At 40.6% G+C, this 18,209-nt stretch overlaps 1 protein-coding gene across 3 annotated transcripts in view; it reads right to left on the reverse strand.

Annotated features, from left to right (window-relative positions):
- Positions 1–3,561: 3,561 nt before the first annotated feature.
- The window catches only part of LOC121283632 (ecotropic viral integration site 5 protein homolog), a 431,317-nt gene continuing 416,669 nt past the window's right edge, over positions 3,562–18,209 (reverse strand). For all 3 annotated transcript variants that reach the window (XM_041198414.1, XM_041198415.1, XM_041198413.1), the window contains one exon: positions 3,562–6,971. In XM_041198414.1, the coding sequence (XP_041054348.1) occupies positions 5,119–6,971 (1,853 nt within the window). In that variant the 3' untranslated portion in view covers positions 3,562–5,118. The remainder of the gene's footprint in view (positions 6,972–18,209) is intronic.

The raw sequence follows: 18,209 nt of genomic DNA on the forward strand, positions 1-18,209 counted from the left end.
ATGAGTTCTACCTATTTTCCAGTATCTTACATAAGTGGCCATCTTTCATGTGTAAATTTAGACACTGGACATTAAAATATTATTGGATTGTGATAATCATCAGAGAGAAGCATAATTCTATCAATGCCCAACACTGATTTTACTATTGCTATATGTGGATTATTGGATTACTGTTATATGTTATAGGATATATTTCGTACACCTCCTTTGGCTGAATTTACCTCTGCTCCACAGGGAGCTTTTGAATAAAGGTTGACAATAAAAGACTCATTCAATTTTTTTCATGTGTTCCTTGTGTATTTTTTTTATATTTTGAGGCCTTTTCTTAAAGTCCACATTTAAGTACATGCTACTGGATTAGTAATCCAGAGGTTACCGTAGCAATTTGAGAATTTGAATTCAGTTAAGAAAGCTAGAAATGCAAAAAAGTCATGACAAAGCACTAAACATAAAAGAGCACCACACACTAAAACAGTGTAACAATTTTTTTCCATTTCCCACACCAGTCATCCTGTTCCCCCCTCCATTTTACAATACATTTTCATTCTCCTGCAGATACCTTGAACTGCAGATGAAGGGGATTTCCTTTGCTGTTTGATTTCCTGTTTCTGTTTATCCAGCAAGAACTTTGAAACAGATTGAGTATTGTGCATTGGTTTCCATACAGTGCACTTTGTCAATATTTGGGCACATTCCCAAATGGAAGCAGGAAAAGGATAAGGACAAGTAGTGTGAGTTTAAGAATTCTATTGCCTTGGCCCTTCAGACGCTGTTGTTCACCTTATGATTTCCACGAGTATCTCAAACCAAATCATTTTGTGTCTTGGAATCACCTTACACAAACTATTAATGGAGAAAGGCACTGTTTAGGAACTTTGTCACCTGAAAGTGTTTTAAGATTCTGGAAGAGGTGACTGCTACTGAGTAGATTCTACCTCAAATTATAGGACTGAATTTTGCACTAGGGCAGAGTACCCACCCTGTGGCGCAAAAGTCAGGGGTGGGCTTGGCTGGCTTACCCAGCAGCCATTTTACAGCTGTTGGGCCATTAATTGGATTGAGGCGTGACTTCCACCCCATCAGGGAAGACGTCCCACCTCTGAGACCTACCAGCCAATCATATGGCTGGCAGGTCTCTGGTCCCAGCAGTGCCACCAGGAGTGGTGACCTGTGCTGGACTGCAGCAGTCCCTGAGAGAAACCTGATGAAATGGAGCCAGGATTCAAGGTAAGTCCAAGGTCTCACCGGGCACAGGCTGACAGACTCCAGTGAGGGGCAGGGGTAGATTGGGGGGGGGGGGGGGGGGGGGGGGGGGGGGGGGGGCAGGTGTGGGTGGAGAGAGGAGAAATACAGTGGGGAATACCTTGGGGGTATCTCTGATTGGCACAGGTGGTTGGGGGGCCCTGCTACAGCCCACCACATTTCACTGGGAGGGCTGGATAGTTGGCACTGGTCTCCCCACCATCTGCCAATCTGCCCCCAGAGGGGGTCGTAAAATTCAGCTTATGGTTTGATTCAACCTAGGATAAAATCTTTGAATAGGCTGGCATGTTCTCAAATCATCAAAAATGCCTAGGCTCTTTGTTTCTCTCTCTTTGCTATGTGTTCATATCTGCTGGTTGGGTGAACATTAACTTAATGATTTTGCACATTTTCCTTCTCTTCCTCTTTACTGCTTTTTGTATTTCTATGCCATCCACTTTGTGCTTGCATCTTCTTTTACTGTTTTCAATGCTATTACTCTTTTTTCAAATAAATCCATTCCTGCCTTATTAAATTCTACTATCCCTGTGATAACTACATTCTCTACTAAAATTCTGGTGAATTCATTATTTTATTGGATACAATTTTTCTTTCTATTACTTGTTTGTAAGATGATTTATTCTGAGAAATTTACTTCATGTTTTGTATTTGGAAATTGACATATAATTACAAAATTAAAAACTGCACAAAAATTAGAACCAGTGTTTGACATAAAACAAATGTTTCAAATGTATGAATTAGGAGTAGGAGTAGGCCATTCAACCCCTTGCGCCTGCTCTGCCAATTGATATGACCATGGTTGATTGTGGCTTTTACTTTCCTATCTACCCCCCCATACCCTTTGACTCTCTTGTCAGTCAAGAATCCAGCTAAAAATATTCCATGACCCAGCCTCCACTGCACTCTGGGGAACAGGATGCCACAGACTAATGACCCCCGGAGAGAAATAATTTCTCCTCATCTATGTCTTAAATGGGACACCCCTTATTTTTACACGGTATCCCCTAGCTCTAGTCTCTCCCACAAAAGAACCAAAGACTGAATATAATAATGTATGATTCAAAGGAAATTTCTTTTTCACTCACAGAAACAATAAAAGAATAATAAAATAATGGCCTTAATTTTCAACTCGGTGGGTGGGCGCAATCAGCAGGCCCGGGATTGGCCGGGAAACGGACCACCATCGGCGAACGGCTCACGACCATTATTTCACGCTGGCTGGCCAAGTAACGGCCAGCCAGCATGAAACGTGCGCTGAAAAGCTCAGCGCTACCAGTGTTGGGGCAGGAAGAGGGCAGGTGATGACTTCAACGCAGGCGCGGACCAGCACTGACAGAAATCTCCCTGAAGGCAAAGAGCTGCCTCAGGGAGATGAAGACCTGAAAAAGCAAAAATAAAGGTTTCAAAATCTGAAAAAAGTGTCCATGCATCATAATCAGTCACCTGAAAATTTAGCTAATGAAGATGCTGTCCACAGAAATTTATTTATATTTCATTTCATCATGGAAATCTCATCCCACCGGTGGATCAGGTTTGATGAAAAATGCAAAGGCCACCTGGCCAATTCGCCTGTCCATGAATCGTAAGGTTGGACGGGCTACATAAAATGACAGACAATTGCGCCGTTAATGGGCTTGATTGCCCTCTTAATTGTTGGTAGGCGAGCTTCCGACTTTTGTGCGTGCCAGCCGACTGAAATATTGCACGAGCATGGGATAATGTTGGGACGCTCGCCCGATGTCACATCATGTGATTTCACGCCCGATCGCGTCAGGCGTGCGCCTGCCTGATCAGCGTAAAACTCAGCCCAATGTGAAGGTCAGATTTACTACCTGCACTAATTTTTCAGCAAGCTGTCATATTATAAGCATATGTAAATGAGCAAAATCCCTCCTGTCCAGCATTGGTGGATGAGAGGGAAAGCATTTAAATCCAGTAAATCTACATAATTATTCATGAAGGGTCATTTATACAAATGTGAAAAGATACTATTCTTTTACATAGCATCAATAAATAGAAAATAAGTGCTCCTCTTGGCCCTACAAAAGAATGGAAACATGGCCTCTGTCTTCAGGCATGTTGCTATGAACTTGGTTAAAACTGTTTAAGGATCCTCCTTGGGGTCCAATTTACTCCTAAGCTTAGATGGGTGCTTCATCTGCCTGAAACACCTGGCAAATTAAAACAAAAATAGTTAGGATCTGAGCAGGTATAACCTGTTCATTTTAAACAGACCACCCACCTGCTTTCCCCTTTTTCTGTTCAGGTAGTTTGATTCTTAAGCAAAATTTACACAAGTCAAGAGTATATTTTTTATGCAATAATATTTTCACCATGTTAAATTTAAGCTACAAAACACAATGCAACATATCAAAGACGTTCTTAAAGTTTTGTTTACAACATTGTTGGTGCATGACACAAAATAATGTTTCCACATTATCCCAAGTTTCCAACGTTTTCAAATAAGATGAAAAGAAAAATGGCCCTGCAAAAGTAAATTTACAAATTTTAACAAGTAGAGAAAAATTATTTTCCCATATCAACCCATCATTGAAACCTTTTTTAAAAAAAATCTAACTTGCCTATCATAAAAAGTGCAAAATTAAACAGTCTTTACAAAAAAAAACTATGTACATCACACATCAGTTAAATACATCCATTCAATTTTCAGGGTTAATATTTCTTTCGCTAAAATGCATATTACAGACCTAACATTTTGTATGCTCAGAGTACCACTACACATTCTCTTATGCTAGTTGCAAATAATCACTGTTTACAAGTGGTCATCAAGCAAGAATACTATATTCCTGAGTTGATGTCACACAGTACAAGCTTTTCAATACTGACCAAAATGTTATATGGATAATTACAGGCAAAGCAAATGTCAGGGAATGACTTCAATTTCTTTCCCCCTCATAAAAAAAACTAATCACAAGCATAGTTTCAGCATTACTGTGCCAAATTTTTCTTCTAAAATTTACAGTAAACAACTACATTTCCGGTCCTTAGGTATTACATCACAGCTACTTAAATGATTTTTTTTTACATCCTTAAAAACTGTAAAAATAGGAAACTCAAAACATGTCAGAAACTCCTACTGTTTTAATATTTACTAAACAACTTCAAAGATATTGTAAAGAATGCACATTCTGTAACTTCTTTTCTTCAAAGTACAATTGTACAATATTCCGGAAGCTAAAAAATTTCATCTGTGCATGATGTTACCATTTCCAGCCAAAGCATTATATTGTTTCAGTGTAATTCCTGTGGACCAGTATGTATCAAAATCAAGCAAGGTAGAAATAACGCTAAGAAATTCAATCTGCATTGCCTGTTTACCATACATCTTACGATGTGAATGAAAAAAATCAGTCCACTTGGGAAAACCATGTAAAAGCTACTTGTGTGACAGACTGTGCTTCAATGTGTCATATAGTGAGCCTGCTCACTCCCTTTCAAATTTTCAAAGCATTTTGATGGTGGCCATGCATCAGCTTAAACAAAGTTTAGTCTGCTCCAAGACAGGTATTTCACCGACAATTACGTAGGCCAAAAATAATCATAAAAGATTTTACACAATGTTAAAATATATTTACCTGAAATTCATATTTTCTGAGAGATGAGAAGAATGATGTACAAAATGATGTCTTAACATTATGAAGTTATGAAATATCGTTTGCATAGATTTCTGTAATGTTGCCCTCAATAAAGCATAATTAACCAATTAGTTGAATAACTGGAAAATGTATGGCTGCTATTGTGAAATGAAATGCTTGTAGTATTTTGGAACTTTTGATCTTTGTAATTGGTGAAATGTTGTACATGTGTGTTATGGTTAAAATGGAATGACTGCTGTCATAATGTAGCAGATTCACAATCTTGGGACTCTGCAGGTATTGCCAAACAAATTTCTGTGCCTAAATTTTCTGTTGGAACTGTGACATGTTCTTGCTGCACATTTGTATCAGTAGGAGGGGAATATACAATAGGATGAGTTGGTATTTTTATCAGGCTCACAGTTTTATCTAATATCACATTTGTAACTGGAATATTAACTTCAGGTGAGTCAGTCTCTCTTATTGTACAGATCCCTTTTTCATCATAGGTTGCAACCAACTGTGAGCTATCCTGTACAGGCAATGCCATGTGCTTGAAGTTCAGAAGATTTTGTTCAGCTCCATGTGCCACATGAACTGAAGTCATGGACCTGACTATTTTACAGGGGCTATTTGAGCACTGCCTGACAGGCGAGGTCTGCATGATAGCAACCAGATGCTCAGGGCCCTGGAAATTTACATTTCTCATAGGGTCCTGTTTGTGCGCAGTTGGTGAACATTTGGAAGGCATGGCATGGTTTTCAGGGCTGTAAATGTCCCAAGCCTGTTGATACAAAGTTGAATCCTGTTCAGCAGGTTGTGGTTTATCTGTTAATTCTAATGCCAAAAATGATTTAGGTGCACTGGCAGCAGGTTCTACTGGTTCTGCACACACAAGCTCTTTCTGAACAAGTGTATCGGTTTCATCATTTGGAATCTCAGTCATTGGTTCTGAAATAATCTGATCATACCTATACTCAGTATCCGATAAATTGTCATACTGAGAAACATTTGAAACCCGTCTTTCACTTTGGAACTCATCCACACCTTTTAGTTCTGTGCTGTTCAAATCAATTGAAGTTTCTTGCACAAAATCACCGAAGGATAAGTTCTCCTTTTCTGGGTATGAGAGCTTCACTGGGAGCATAGATAGTAGTTGAGGAACAGGAGAATGTGCTTCCAACTGTTGAGGGACACTGGGGCCAGAATAAATATGCAATGTTTCCTCTGGATCTGCCATCAAAAAATGCATTTCCTCAGAGAATGCCACTGGAGGTGGAGGCTCTGGAAAAGGTAATGGTGTATTCTCACCGTTTTCCATATCTATCAGTTCATCACTTCTCCATGGAGGAGGTTTATCACTGTTATGTTCTTCATCTAGCGACTGTTCATCCACTGATTCTGAAGCAAGTGCCTGGTATTTCTGTGGAGACTTTGTAGCCATATTTTTAAGTACCAAAACTTGATTATTTTCTGAATAGCATAAGGATTGTTCTTGTGGAGTTTGAGTTTCAGCTATTTCAGTTCTTTCTGTATACTCAAATTTTCTCTTGTCTTGACAATTGATCATGCTCTCTTCTGGAGAGTTGGTGCTTTCTTTTTCTGGAACTACATAATTAACTTCTTTTAAATTTGGTATTGTGTCATTTTCTGCAATACAATTCTCACTATATTGAACAGGCGGGATATCTTCCTTCTTAAGAGGCTGCTTTAAATGTTTTTTTGGGCTAGGAGGTGGGCTTATTTCTGAAAGCACTGCTTCATCTTCTTTTGGTAACTGGGTTTGGTCTTTTACAGGAGACCTGGAGTTTTCATAGATTGGGGCTTGAGCTTCACAAATTTCCACCAAATGAGGGCAGTTCTCCTGTGGGCATGGTATCTCATTCTTTTCTGGAGAAGAAGCCTCACTCTTTCCCACAGGCTCAGGGACAGAAGGCTGGATATAGCCTTTTTCTGCTGTTTTTCTGTCTATCTCATTATCAGGTTCGAAGTCATTTGAAAGAGAATTAACCTTTTCATTCTTGCCATTGGCCATGATGTTATTCTTCTCTGGTATTAAGGTGACAGAAATTTCCTGGCCTAATGGTTTGTTGGGAAATTCATCAGGTTTTGCTAAAATGGATCAAAAAGAAAAAAAATGCCACTTAATCTGAAGATTGCAATATATAAAGTAAAAGCAGCAGTTATTGTGTCTATAAATTCTGCATAAAATCTAAAATTATGTTCCTGCAGAAAATAAGACATCAGTTCTATAGTGTATAGGTTCAGTTCATTTAATTATTTGCTGTATTTGATTTGGATTTCTTTACATATATTTGTGCCTATTTATAAGACTCAGACTCTGGAAAAAACAATAAACAACACATCTACTATGAGCAGAATGAAGAATAAGAGGAAAGGACAAAGTGGTTTCTCTAACCCTGCAACAAGTACTCCCCCTGGTGGCCAATGAGTTCCATTAGCAATTTCCATGGTGGAATTTGCACATGAAGGAGCAATAGTGAAGGTGGCAACTTTACAGATGAAAAATAATCTAGAAAAGTCAGAAAATTACAATCTGCTGCATTGTTAGGACAGTCACTGTCACTGTAGAATGGCAGGTGATAGGGTCATTCCTCAGGGCACCTGGTGTAATCTAAGTCTCTACTGGGGGCGGGGAGATGATGGAGAGCTCAAAGCAATGGAGGCTGCCTTCCCAGATGGCTAAGCAGAAAGTGTGGAGCAACTTTGGTCCATCCATCGCCTGTCAGCTGTTTCAGAGTGACACCATCAGTGGCTTGGCCACAGGATGTTTGAGTGCAACTTTCAAACAGAAAATTGTACTTGGAGTAGGATAACCTAAAAGAGGGGGGAGAGGAGAACTATTCATCTCAACAGCAGCTAGCATTTTATTCTGGCTGAGTTGTTCAAATATTGACTTTACTATAAACTTTTCAAAAGGGAAAATACTATATCTAAAGAAGTCAAAATCATAATGTAAGTTATGAACACATCTTGAAATGGAGCGTGTATTTGTTACTGTTTTCTCAACAGATGTTGAACTATATGGGTTTTTTGTCGGGTACAATGGGCTATCAGACTAATCAAAACATTTAAAAACTACATGGGTACATAAAATCTACTGACGTTCTTTTAACATGCTCGTGAATAATTCATAAATACAATTATAGAGCTCATATTTAATCATTTAATCATCACACTTTAGTTGCCAATGAAAGATGTCCTTTAAAAAAGACATATCAAATCAAGACTCTGTGCAGTAAAAGCTATGCAACAAGGCCAAAACATTACTTGTCACACTGAAATGAATCCGGGTTGGATCCTGCTTAATTTTAAGTATGCAACAGTATAATGTCACTAGCCAAATCACCAAAGGTATATTCTGAGCTTGTCTCAGGCAGCAGGAATCATTTAAGCACATGCACCTGAAGCACACTATAAACTCCTTAATGTTATTATTTGATAGACTACATCCTACAAAATGCAAAAGGAAAACAGACATTCAAACATAAGTTAATTTGCAATAGTTAACTAAAACACAAAGAAACAAACAAATTTGGTGCAAGTACAATAATAAAGCCCACCATACTTCAATGTAGAGATGTGCATGTGAACACAGGCAGACACTATGAAACTGAAAAAAAGAACAAGGTGGATGATAAGAACAAAAATGAAAAAATGCAAAAGTGAAGAAGAGGCCTTAAAAAAGGTCCGCATGATCGGCTATGTCAAGTGAAATGAATCTAAAAACCACAATTTAAGTAAATGAAACCACATCTTTCTGTTGGTAAATTGGCATGTATGAAGAACATTCAATTTGGAATGAATTTTAAAGTGAAGGAATAACTAATTAAAGCACTTCAGCAATAGATCAATTATTACTAATTTTGAATAACTGGGCAGAGTTCTTTGAACATACATCAATATTGCAAGTAGAATTAATTTGCACTCTGCAAAAATAAAGCCAGAGACCACCCTGTAAGATTTTTCCTCTTCTCTGTGTAACAAGGTAAGCTAAAACGAGATATAATTTCTGACAAAACTGATTGATCAGAGTTCAGTATAATACTCTGAATGCTTAAGCTCTGAATATGCAGCAGACATACATCTTTTGAAAACATCTATCTCAAGAGAGTGCTGAGTTCAGATGTGAAAGGATTGGGTAATCAATTATATAAATCAAGGATGGGCTGGGTGACTCATTAGTTCTGAAAATTTGTGAGATTAACTACTAAATAGGATCAAAAATCAAAGTACAATTTAGCAAATAAAGGAGAATTAATAAGATCTGACACTGCTGAGGCAGTTAAAATTAAAACATGGCTAGACGCCTACAAGCTTTTCACCAACTATCTGGTACAACTGATAGAAGTACTACCTGAAAATCCATTACCAGGCTTTTTTCTGCCTTTGGCCATTGGGATTAACATAGCTAATTATTTATGCAACTTTTTATCTAGCTGCAATATAGGGCAGAATTTTCTGCCTACCAGGTGGGCAGGCCCGACACAATCTCTGGCAGGCAGGGAAGCGGGCCCCACCGCCATTATACGTGGGCGGGCCAATTAAGACCCGCCCAGCGTGATGTCTGCTGGAAAGCACTATGCGCTTCCTGTGCAGGCGGGGGGGGGGGGAGTTGATTCCCCAAATGCGAGAGTGCACTCTTTCGCACATGCGCACGAAAGAGCAACATCTTCCTGAGGCTAAGTGCTGCCTCAGGGAGATCGCTGACAGCTGTATAAACTTTAAAAATAGAAAACTAATAAAATCCTTAACATGTCCCCCTCATGTGACAATGTCATGAGATGGGACATGTTCATAAATTTCACTTAAACTTTACTAAACTTTTAAAAACCCTGCATGAAACCTCATCCTGCCGGTGGATGAGGTTTTATGTTTTTTCTATTCCCCGCCGGGGCTCCTAGCTGACCCGCCAGCCTTAAGGTTGGACGGGCAGGTCCTTTAATTGTTTTAATGATCCTGTCAATGACCTCAATTGGCCATTGACAGGTCAGCGGGCCCTCAGCTGATTTTGCTGTGCCCCCGCCTTCTGAAGACTTAAATGGGGCAGGATGAGGTCGGGGGTTACCCCCAATGTCATTCCGCGTCATTTTGCGCGTCGGTGAGCAGGCCCTGCCCCCTGCTCGCCGACGGCAAAATTCAGCCCATAGTTTTCCCCTTTGCCGATGAAGGACAATATAAATTACTGAGTAAACTAACTATTGCTGACATATTAATTATGTAAATACTAAGAGATTCTAGAAAATGGATCCAGCAGTCATCTTTTCATGGTGCTAATATTGACAGTAACCTTTGGGAAAAATAAACACACTGCTTGCCCTAGCTTCTCTGGCTAGGTGTAAACATCCTACCATCTCTTTGAAAGTCAAACTGCCCTGATTTATCCAAAAATGCAAATTTTCCTCACCTTACATTCTAAGACTTCAGCCATGTTTATGTATTTAGCATTTCAAAACTAGCTCCTTTTGATGAATCAAAGCCTCCAGACCAGCTGTCTCCAATTCAATTAGATCCCGCATGCACACACACACACACAAAATCTATCCAAATCCCACCATTAACCTACTTTTACAATAAATCACAATAATATTAGGAGAATTATTATACTTTCATAACGTCACGTAGATCTTTTCATTGTGGATGTGCCTTCATGGGAGGAAATATTAAAAGTTCAGGCCTAGTCTACCTGCCTTTGCACAATGTCAACCATCTGGCACAAAGAAGCAGTTTTAGGTTTTGGAGTAGGCTGTCAGTCTGGTCTATCAGTTGGAGAATAGTATGTTGCCAGGAAAGAGGAGGCTATAAACGAAAGTGGGAGTGAGTATGTGTAAGTCAAATTCATCATTGTCAGGACAAGATGTAATTTTCATTTCCCCTTGTGCTCTTGTTTATAAATGAGAAGATGCGTGAGAATGTACTGCAGAATAATGCACCATTATGTTTGTTCATAGGTTTCTACCATTTCTTAAAGTCCTTGTTACTGTGACTGTCCCTACCTGCAGCCTTTGACAGCTGTTGACTGCATCATCCTCCTCCATCACCTCCCCTAGCTGTCATCTAGCTGGGAGGTACTGCAGCACCTGGTTCCATTTTCTTATGTATATAATTGCAGCCAGAGAAACCGTTGCACTGGCTTCTCTTCCTGCTCCTGTGCCATGACCTCTGGTGACCCCTAAGGATCTATTCTTGGCCCTTTCCTATTTCGCATCTTGCCCCTCTACGACATAATCCGAAAGCAAGGAGTTAGTTTTCGCATGTGCACTGATTAGACCCAGCTCTACCACACCACCACCTTTCTTGATTCCTTCACTGTTGCTAAATTATCAGATTGTTTAACTGATATTCAGTACTGGATGAGCAGAAATTTCCTCCAATTAAATATTAGTAAGACTGAAGCCATTGTTTTTGGCTCCTGCTTCAAACTTAGTTCCCTAGTCACTGATTCCACTAGGATAAAAGCAAAATACTGTGGATGCTGGAAATCTGAAAGAAAAAAAGGGAATACCGGAAAAGCTCAGCAGGTCTAACAGCATCTGTGGAGAGAAGAACAGAGTTAACGTTTCGAGTCCATATCATTCTTCTTCAGAAGTCACATGGACTTGAAACGTTAACTCTCTTTCTCTCTCCACAGATGCTGTTAGAGCTACTGAGTTTTTCCAGCATTTTCTGTTACTGATTCAACTGCTCTCCCTGGCAACAATCTGAGATTAAATCAGTCATTTTGGAACCTTGGTGCCACTTTAGACCGTGAGGTGAACTTCCGACCTCATATCCACTAAGGCCGCCTGTAACATTGCCTGGCTTCACACCTGTCTTAGCTCAGCTGCTGCTGAAACCCTCATTTATGGCTTACCTGACTGTGGCTGCCTGCACCCCATAACCCTTGACTCTCTTGTATATCAAAAATTTGTCTAACTCAGTTTTAAATATACTCAATGACCCGATGGGAAAGGAATTCCAAAGATTAATGACCCACTGAGAGAAGAAATTTCTCCTCAACCCTGTCTTAAATGGGAGACCCCTTATTTTTAAACTGTGCACCCTAGTTCCAGGTTGCCCTATGAGGAAAAAAATCCTCTATACTGTCAAGCCATCTCAGAATTTTATATGTTTCAATAAGATCACCTCTCATTCTTTTAAACTTCAATGAATACAGGCCCAACCTACATAACCTTTCCTCATAAGACAACTCCTTCACCCCAAATATCAGTCTGGTGAACTACTTCTGAATAGCTTCCAATGCGAGTATATCATTCTTAAGTAAGGAGACCTGCACTGTATACAGTACTCTAGGTGCAGTCTCATCAACGCCTTGTACAGTTGCAGCAAGACTTTCCTACTTTTATACTCTATCTCCCTTGCAATAAAAGCCAACATTCCATTTGTCTTCCAATTATTTGTTGTACCTGCATGCGATTTTTTGTGATTCATGTACAAAGACACCCGGATCCCTCTGTACCACCGCATTCTGCAGTCTCTCTCCATTTAAATAGTATTCTGCTTTTCTAATCTTCCTGCCAAAGTGAACAACCTCACATTTTTCCACGTTATACTTATCTTTGGGCAGAATTTTCTGCCTGTTGGGCGGGCGGACCGGAGCGGGGTGCAGGCGGGTGTGGACCTGATTGGCACCCCTGATTGGGTCTGTACCGCCATTTTATTATGCCAATTAAGGCCAGACCAGCATGACTCACACCCGGAAGTGCTGTGCGCTCCCTGTGCGAGCGGGGTGGGGGTTGCCTGAGTTTGGAGTGCACTCTTTCGTGCATGCACGCGAAAGAGCACAGAGATTAGTTTTAAGTCCAAAAAGTTTAATAAAGTGGCGAGAAAATTTTTATAACATGTCCCCTCATGTGAAACTGTCATATGAGCTGGGACATGTGCATTAATTTCAATAAAAACTTTTGTCAAAATTTAAAATCATTCATGAAATCTCATTCCGCCTGTGGATGAGGCTCCATGAAAAATGCAAAGGTTGCCTGGGCTCTTGGCCTGCCCGCCAACCTTAAGGTTGGACGGACAGCTCCGCTAATTATTTTAATTGAGAGTTAAATGGCCTTAATAGGCCTTTGACAGTTTGGCGGGCACGCAGCCAACTTGGGTGTGCACCCGCCGAACTGAAAGTCTGAATGACACGCCATGACATTGGGGATCACGCCTGATGTCACCACATGTCATTGTACGCCTCAGCAAGCAGGCCCTGCCTCTGCTCGCCGAGCCGAAGATTCAGCCCTATATCCCTTTTCAGACTCTTAGTGTTCTCTTCACAAATTGCTTGTATCATCAGAAAATTTGGCTATAATACATTTGCTCCCCTCATCCACGTCATTAACATATATTGTAAATAGTTGAGGCCCAGCACTGATTCTTGTGGCACCTCATTAGTTTTGTCAACCTCAAAATGACCTATTTATCCTGACTCTGTTTCCTGTTAGTTAGCCAATCCTCTATTCTTGCTAATATATTATTCCCAATATCATGAGCTCGTATCCTGTGCATCAACCTTTTATGACACCTTACTGAATGCCTTTTGGAAATTCAAATACACCACATATACTCGTCCACCTTATCCACCCGGTTTGTTACATCTTCAAAGAATAGTAGTAAATTTGTCAAACACAATTTCCCTTTCACAAAGCCATGTTGACCCTGCCTGATTCTTTTCTGATTTTCTAAGTGTCATGCGACTAACTTCCTTAGTCAGCTGTGTGGACAGTGCATCCATCTCATGGAGTCTTTTTTCCTCAATGGAAAAAATCTTTGTTCAGAGTTCTGAAATATCTCCTTAAATGTCTGCCACTGCTTCTCTGCTGTCTTACCTTTTAACTTATTTTCCCAGTCCACTTTAGTGAATTGTCTCTTCATACCCTTTATATAAATTTAAGACTCTAGTTTCAGACCCAAATTTCTCACCCTCAAATTGAATATGAAATTCTATCATGTTATGGTTACTCTTGCTAAGAGGATCCTTTAAAATGGGGTCTACAAATAGTTGCTTGGTAGTACAGAACTTGAGTATTGCTGAAAAACATGATGTTGAAGCTTTATGGCTGAAATTTTCTGTTGGGTACGTTTGGTGGCATGAGCAGGCAATATGACGAGAAGACCAAAGATCAGTTTCACGAGGTCGTGAAACCAGCTTGCGATCGTCCACTCTGCCCACTGCGTTCCTCAACATCAGATGTCGGGAACCTCATTGTAACACATCAGCATATCATTATCAGGTCAGCTCGCCAGACTCATCCCCCCCTCCCCGCTGGCGGGAGAACAATGGCATAAAAAAGGTGTGCACTTCACAGACTGCGCTTTGCTCATGACTTCAAGCTTTGTTTGCCTATCTTGCTTCAGTCAGCACTCACAGTCATCAGTGCCAGGCTTCACAGGCAGCACCACATCACTTTTAGCAGGGGCTCAAGGGTATGTCTCTACCTACCGGATCAGCTGCACATAGGTGGTTTTTCAACTGCTGCAGGGCAAGGTCTTGCTTGGGGCAGGGGAAGAACTGCAGGACAAGTGCTGTACTGGGGAAGGAGGGTATCCCAGAGTGTGTGTGGGAGCACATGTTGATCTGTGCAAGTGGGTTAAAGATGGTAAGGGCTGAAGAGGCAGTCTCCAGAGGAGACAAAGTCAGATGGATATATGCTTGAAGTCACGAGCAAAGCGCAGTCTGTGAAGTGCACACCTTTTTTATGCCATTGTGAAACACGTTGGCATGTTCTCCCGCCAGCGGGGTGGGTTGGGGGATGAGTCTGGCGAGCTGACCTGATAATGATATGCTGATGTGTTACAATGAGTTTCCCGACATCTGATGTTGAGGAACGCAGTGGGCAGAGTGGACGATCGCAAGCTGGTTTCACGACCTCGTAAAACTGATCTTCGGCCTTCTCGTCATATTGCCTGCTCGTGCCACCAAATATGTGTGTGTGAGAATGAGTGGTGATGTCCCTTGAGCTGGCAGTGATTGAGATACCAGTGAATGTGTGATGGGCTTGACGGTGCAAGTTTAGAGTGATGAGATGGTTGCCATGTCCTAGCTGCACGGATGAGATCATTTATCCTCTATCTGCATTGGATGGCCAACCTCTTCGGTGTAACATTGGCACTGATCACCACTGCCATCACCTACCAAGACGGAGTGGTAATGTAGCTGCCCCACCTGCGGCCAGAGTGGGGGTAGAGGACATCACAGTGAGCCTCCATGGCGTCCAAAAAGTGCTCGAGGGTTGCAGTCTTCTTGCCTTTCAGAGCCATGTCTTCATTGCTGCAGTCCTGGGCTGAAAGCAGAATGCGGCTGTACTTTAAGTGTAGTGCCTGGTGTGATGAAACGGCGAGGTCATGATGTGCCCGGCGAATGAGAACCCGCCCGCCATGGAAACAGTGTGTTTCCTAGGAATGCATAAGTAATGCGGTGGGTTTGGGACAATATGGTGTGAAAACCCAGCATCGTTTTACCTGCCCGCCATTGCACTTAATGCAAATCTGGTATGATTCTGCCCTATGTCTTGCATGCATCAGGCCAGGTGCGAGAATGCCAAATTCCAAAGAGAGCAACAATTTATACTGCATGAAAAAGGGGTACTGATTGGTTGGCAAGTTGGCTCCGATTGGTCACCTCTCACCCCTGAGCTCCCTAATGTACAATGGCTCCCAGTCAAGCAACGTCTTGATTTTAAAGTTCTTATCCTTGTTTCCAAATCTCTTCATGGCCTTGACCCTCCCTATCTCTGTAATTTCCCTAGAGTTATCTTCGCTCCTCTAATTCTGGCCTCTTGAGCATCCCTAATTTTAATTATTTCATTATTGGTGGCCGTGCCTTAGTTGATTAGACCCTAAGCACTGGAATACCCTCAATCTTTGCCTCTCTACCTCACTTTCCTCCTTTAAGACACTCTTTAAAACTTACCTCTTTGACCAAGCCTTTGGTCATCTGACCTCACATCTCCTTTTGTGGCTTATAATGCTCCTGTGAAGTGTCCTGGGATGTTCTATAACATTAAAGATGCTATATAAATATAAGTTGTTGTTGCTGAAGTTGTTGTTGCAAGTTGTTTCTAAAGATTTATGCAAGAACTCCACAAAATTTAGTATTCACTTATGATAATCAATATAGTTTTAAAATTAAACTCCTTCAGACACCATAACTTATCTATTCCTCTGCCAGATAATCAGAAGAATTTCATTTTCATTTCAGAGGAATTTGTTGAACATTCCAAGTATTACAAAGAAATGAAATTCCACAATGACATATACATTCTGTATTGAATGACACTAATAAATGACACTGCAGCAATAGAATTCTGCCAACAAACAGGTCAGGTCAATTTAAATGAAACTGCAAAAATCACTTTTTTTGAGTTACGATCTTATGTTGAAAGCAATTCACACAGTGTGTTGTGAGCTGACTCACAACACTAGTGCCTTGTTTTCTACATAAAGGACATGTTAGGTTACTAGATATATGGAAAAATAAACTATCGGTTGATACCAAATAATGAGAATGACCATATTTCTTGCCCTATGCATAAGGTACTTCCATAAGTCACTATTTAGTTCAGGTGAGATATTTGAAATATTTTCTCTTCCCATTACATGCACCCGCTAGCCCAATGTAGTTATGTAGCAATGGGTTAGCAATGAGTGGCTGTAATGAAACTCTGAAATTCGCTGCTAGTAGGTCTCTAATGCACTTGAAATCTCTGCTTCATAATGTCCTTCCTACCCATGAAGAAAATATCCTTACTTCTCCTCATGATCTCCAAACGGTGACATGGCTGAAATCCACTACTGTCCTAGTGATGTCTTAAATTTGTTGGCTTCATTTTTCTCTTCACAATTTGCGAAGTTGGAATACTTAACACGATTAGTACTGAAGCTGCAACTGTGCATCCTACTTCTTATGGTGGGTATGTGAGATGAAGTGCAACTATACTGAATAATGGTGAGAAAGGGATGGACTCAGGAAAGATAAACAGAAGATAGTGAGGGAGACATTGACATAGAGTCAAGGAAAAAGCTGATTCTTCGAAGATGAAGAGCCACTGGGAAGAAAATAACAGTGACCAAGCAAATGAGAAAGAGAGAGGAAAGAAAGGCTTACATTTGTATAGTGCCTTTCATGACCTCTGGATATCCCAAAGCACTTTATAGCCAATTAAGTACTTTTGTAATGCAGTCATTGTAGTAACATAGGAAAGCAACAAGTGGCATGTGCAATAATGTTGCAAATAGTCACATCAAGTCAAAGCCATAAAAGAGCCACAAGTTGATTGTAAAACTCGCTGCAGCCCCTTGATGGTTAAGTGTTTAAAATTTACAGACTGGTATGGTACAGGGCTAGACAGTCCAGATAGGCTTTGGGTTCAATTTCACATCTGTGCAGTCAGCTATCTCTAAAGGAGCAGCAGTGAGGGTTATAATTAACCTTGATATGCTTAGGCTACAGGGCTTCCAATCCTAATCTATATTCAGTGAACCCTGTTGAAAAGTGCACGCATGAAGGCCCTGAACATGATGCCCCAAAGCCAAAAGGCCTGTCAACACTTGTTAAATGGGCACACATATACAGAATGATTAGTTTTGTGTGCCCATTTAACTAGCAGAGCGCTGTCAGTGCCTGAAGTGCAACTCAGCATGAATTATCTGTTCCAGGTGATAGGAGGAAAACATTGGGGGTAAGTGAAAGAGAAAAATCCTGGCTGTATATGTATTTTCAGCAAATATCTAATGGGACTTTTGGAATGAATTGACTGATAATGTTACAAAAAAATGATTCAGACTGCAAGCTGTGTGAAAACAATTGATTTTTGTTCCATGATTATATTATCGTTATTATCAAGGACACTTAGCATTTGATATTGAAACATACAGAGAAGAGGAAAAACAGTCAGGAACAACAATAGAAATGCTACTCCTCACAGAGTGACAGAAATAGAAAATTCTTTACATCGCTTGTTTGTCCCTACAACCACACCCCCACTCCACTTATCTCTCTCTCTCTCTCTCCGCCCCCCACACACACACCTTAAACCAGCTTATATTTCAACTCCTTCTTGGACTCGAACTCAAGTTCTGTCGAAGGGTCATGAGGACTCGAAACGTCAACTCTTTTCTTCTCCGCCGATGCTGCCAGACCTGCTGAGTTTTTCCAGGTAATTCTGTTTTTGTTTTTGTTTTTTCATTTTTCTTGTGTTCGGCACAATGCCCTTGTATTTCCTCAGATTTTTAAAAAAATACTCAAGTACTTAGGATCAAAATCTCATAACTGTATATTATTTTGATACTTGCTCTGTTGTGTCCTCAGTTAGAGCACGTATACAATCAACTACAAAA

The sequence above is a fragment of the Carcharodon carcharias genome, chromosome 10, assembly GCF_017639515.1.
Source record: "Carcharodon carcharias isolate sCarCar2 chromosome 10, sCarCar2.pri, whole genome shotgun sequence".
NCBI classification, from domain to species: domain Eukaryota; kingdom Metazoa; phylum Chordata; class Chondrichthyes; order Lamniformes; family Lamnidae; genus Carcharodon; species Carcharodon carcharias.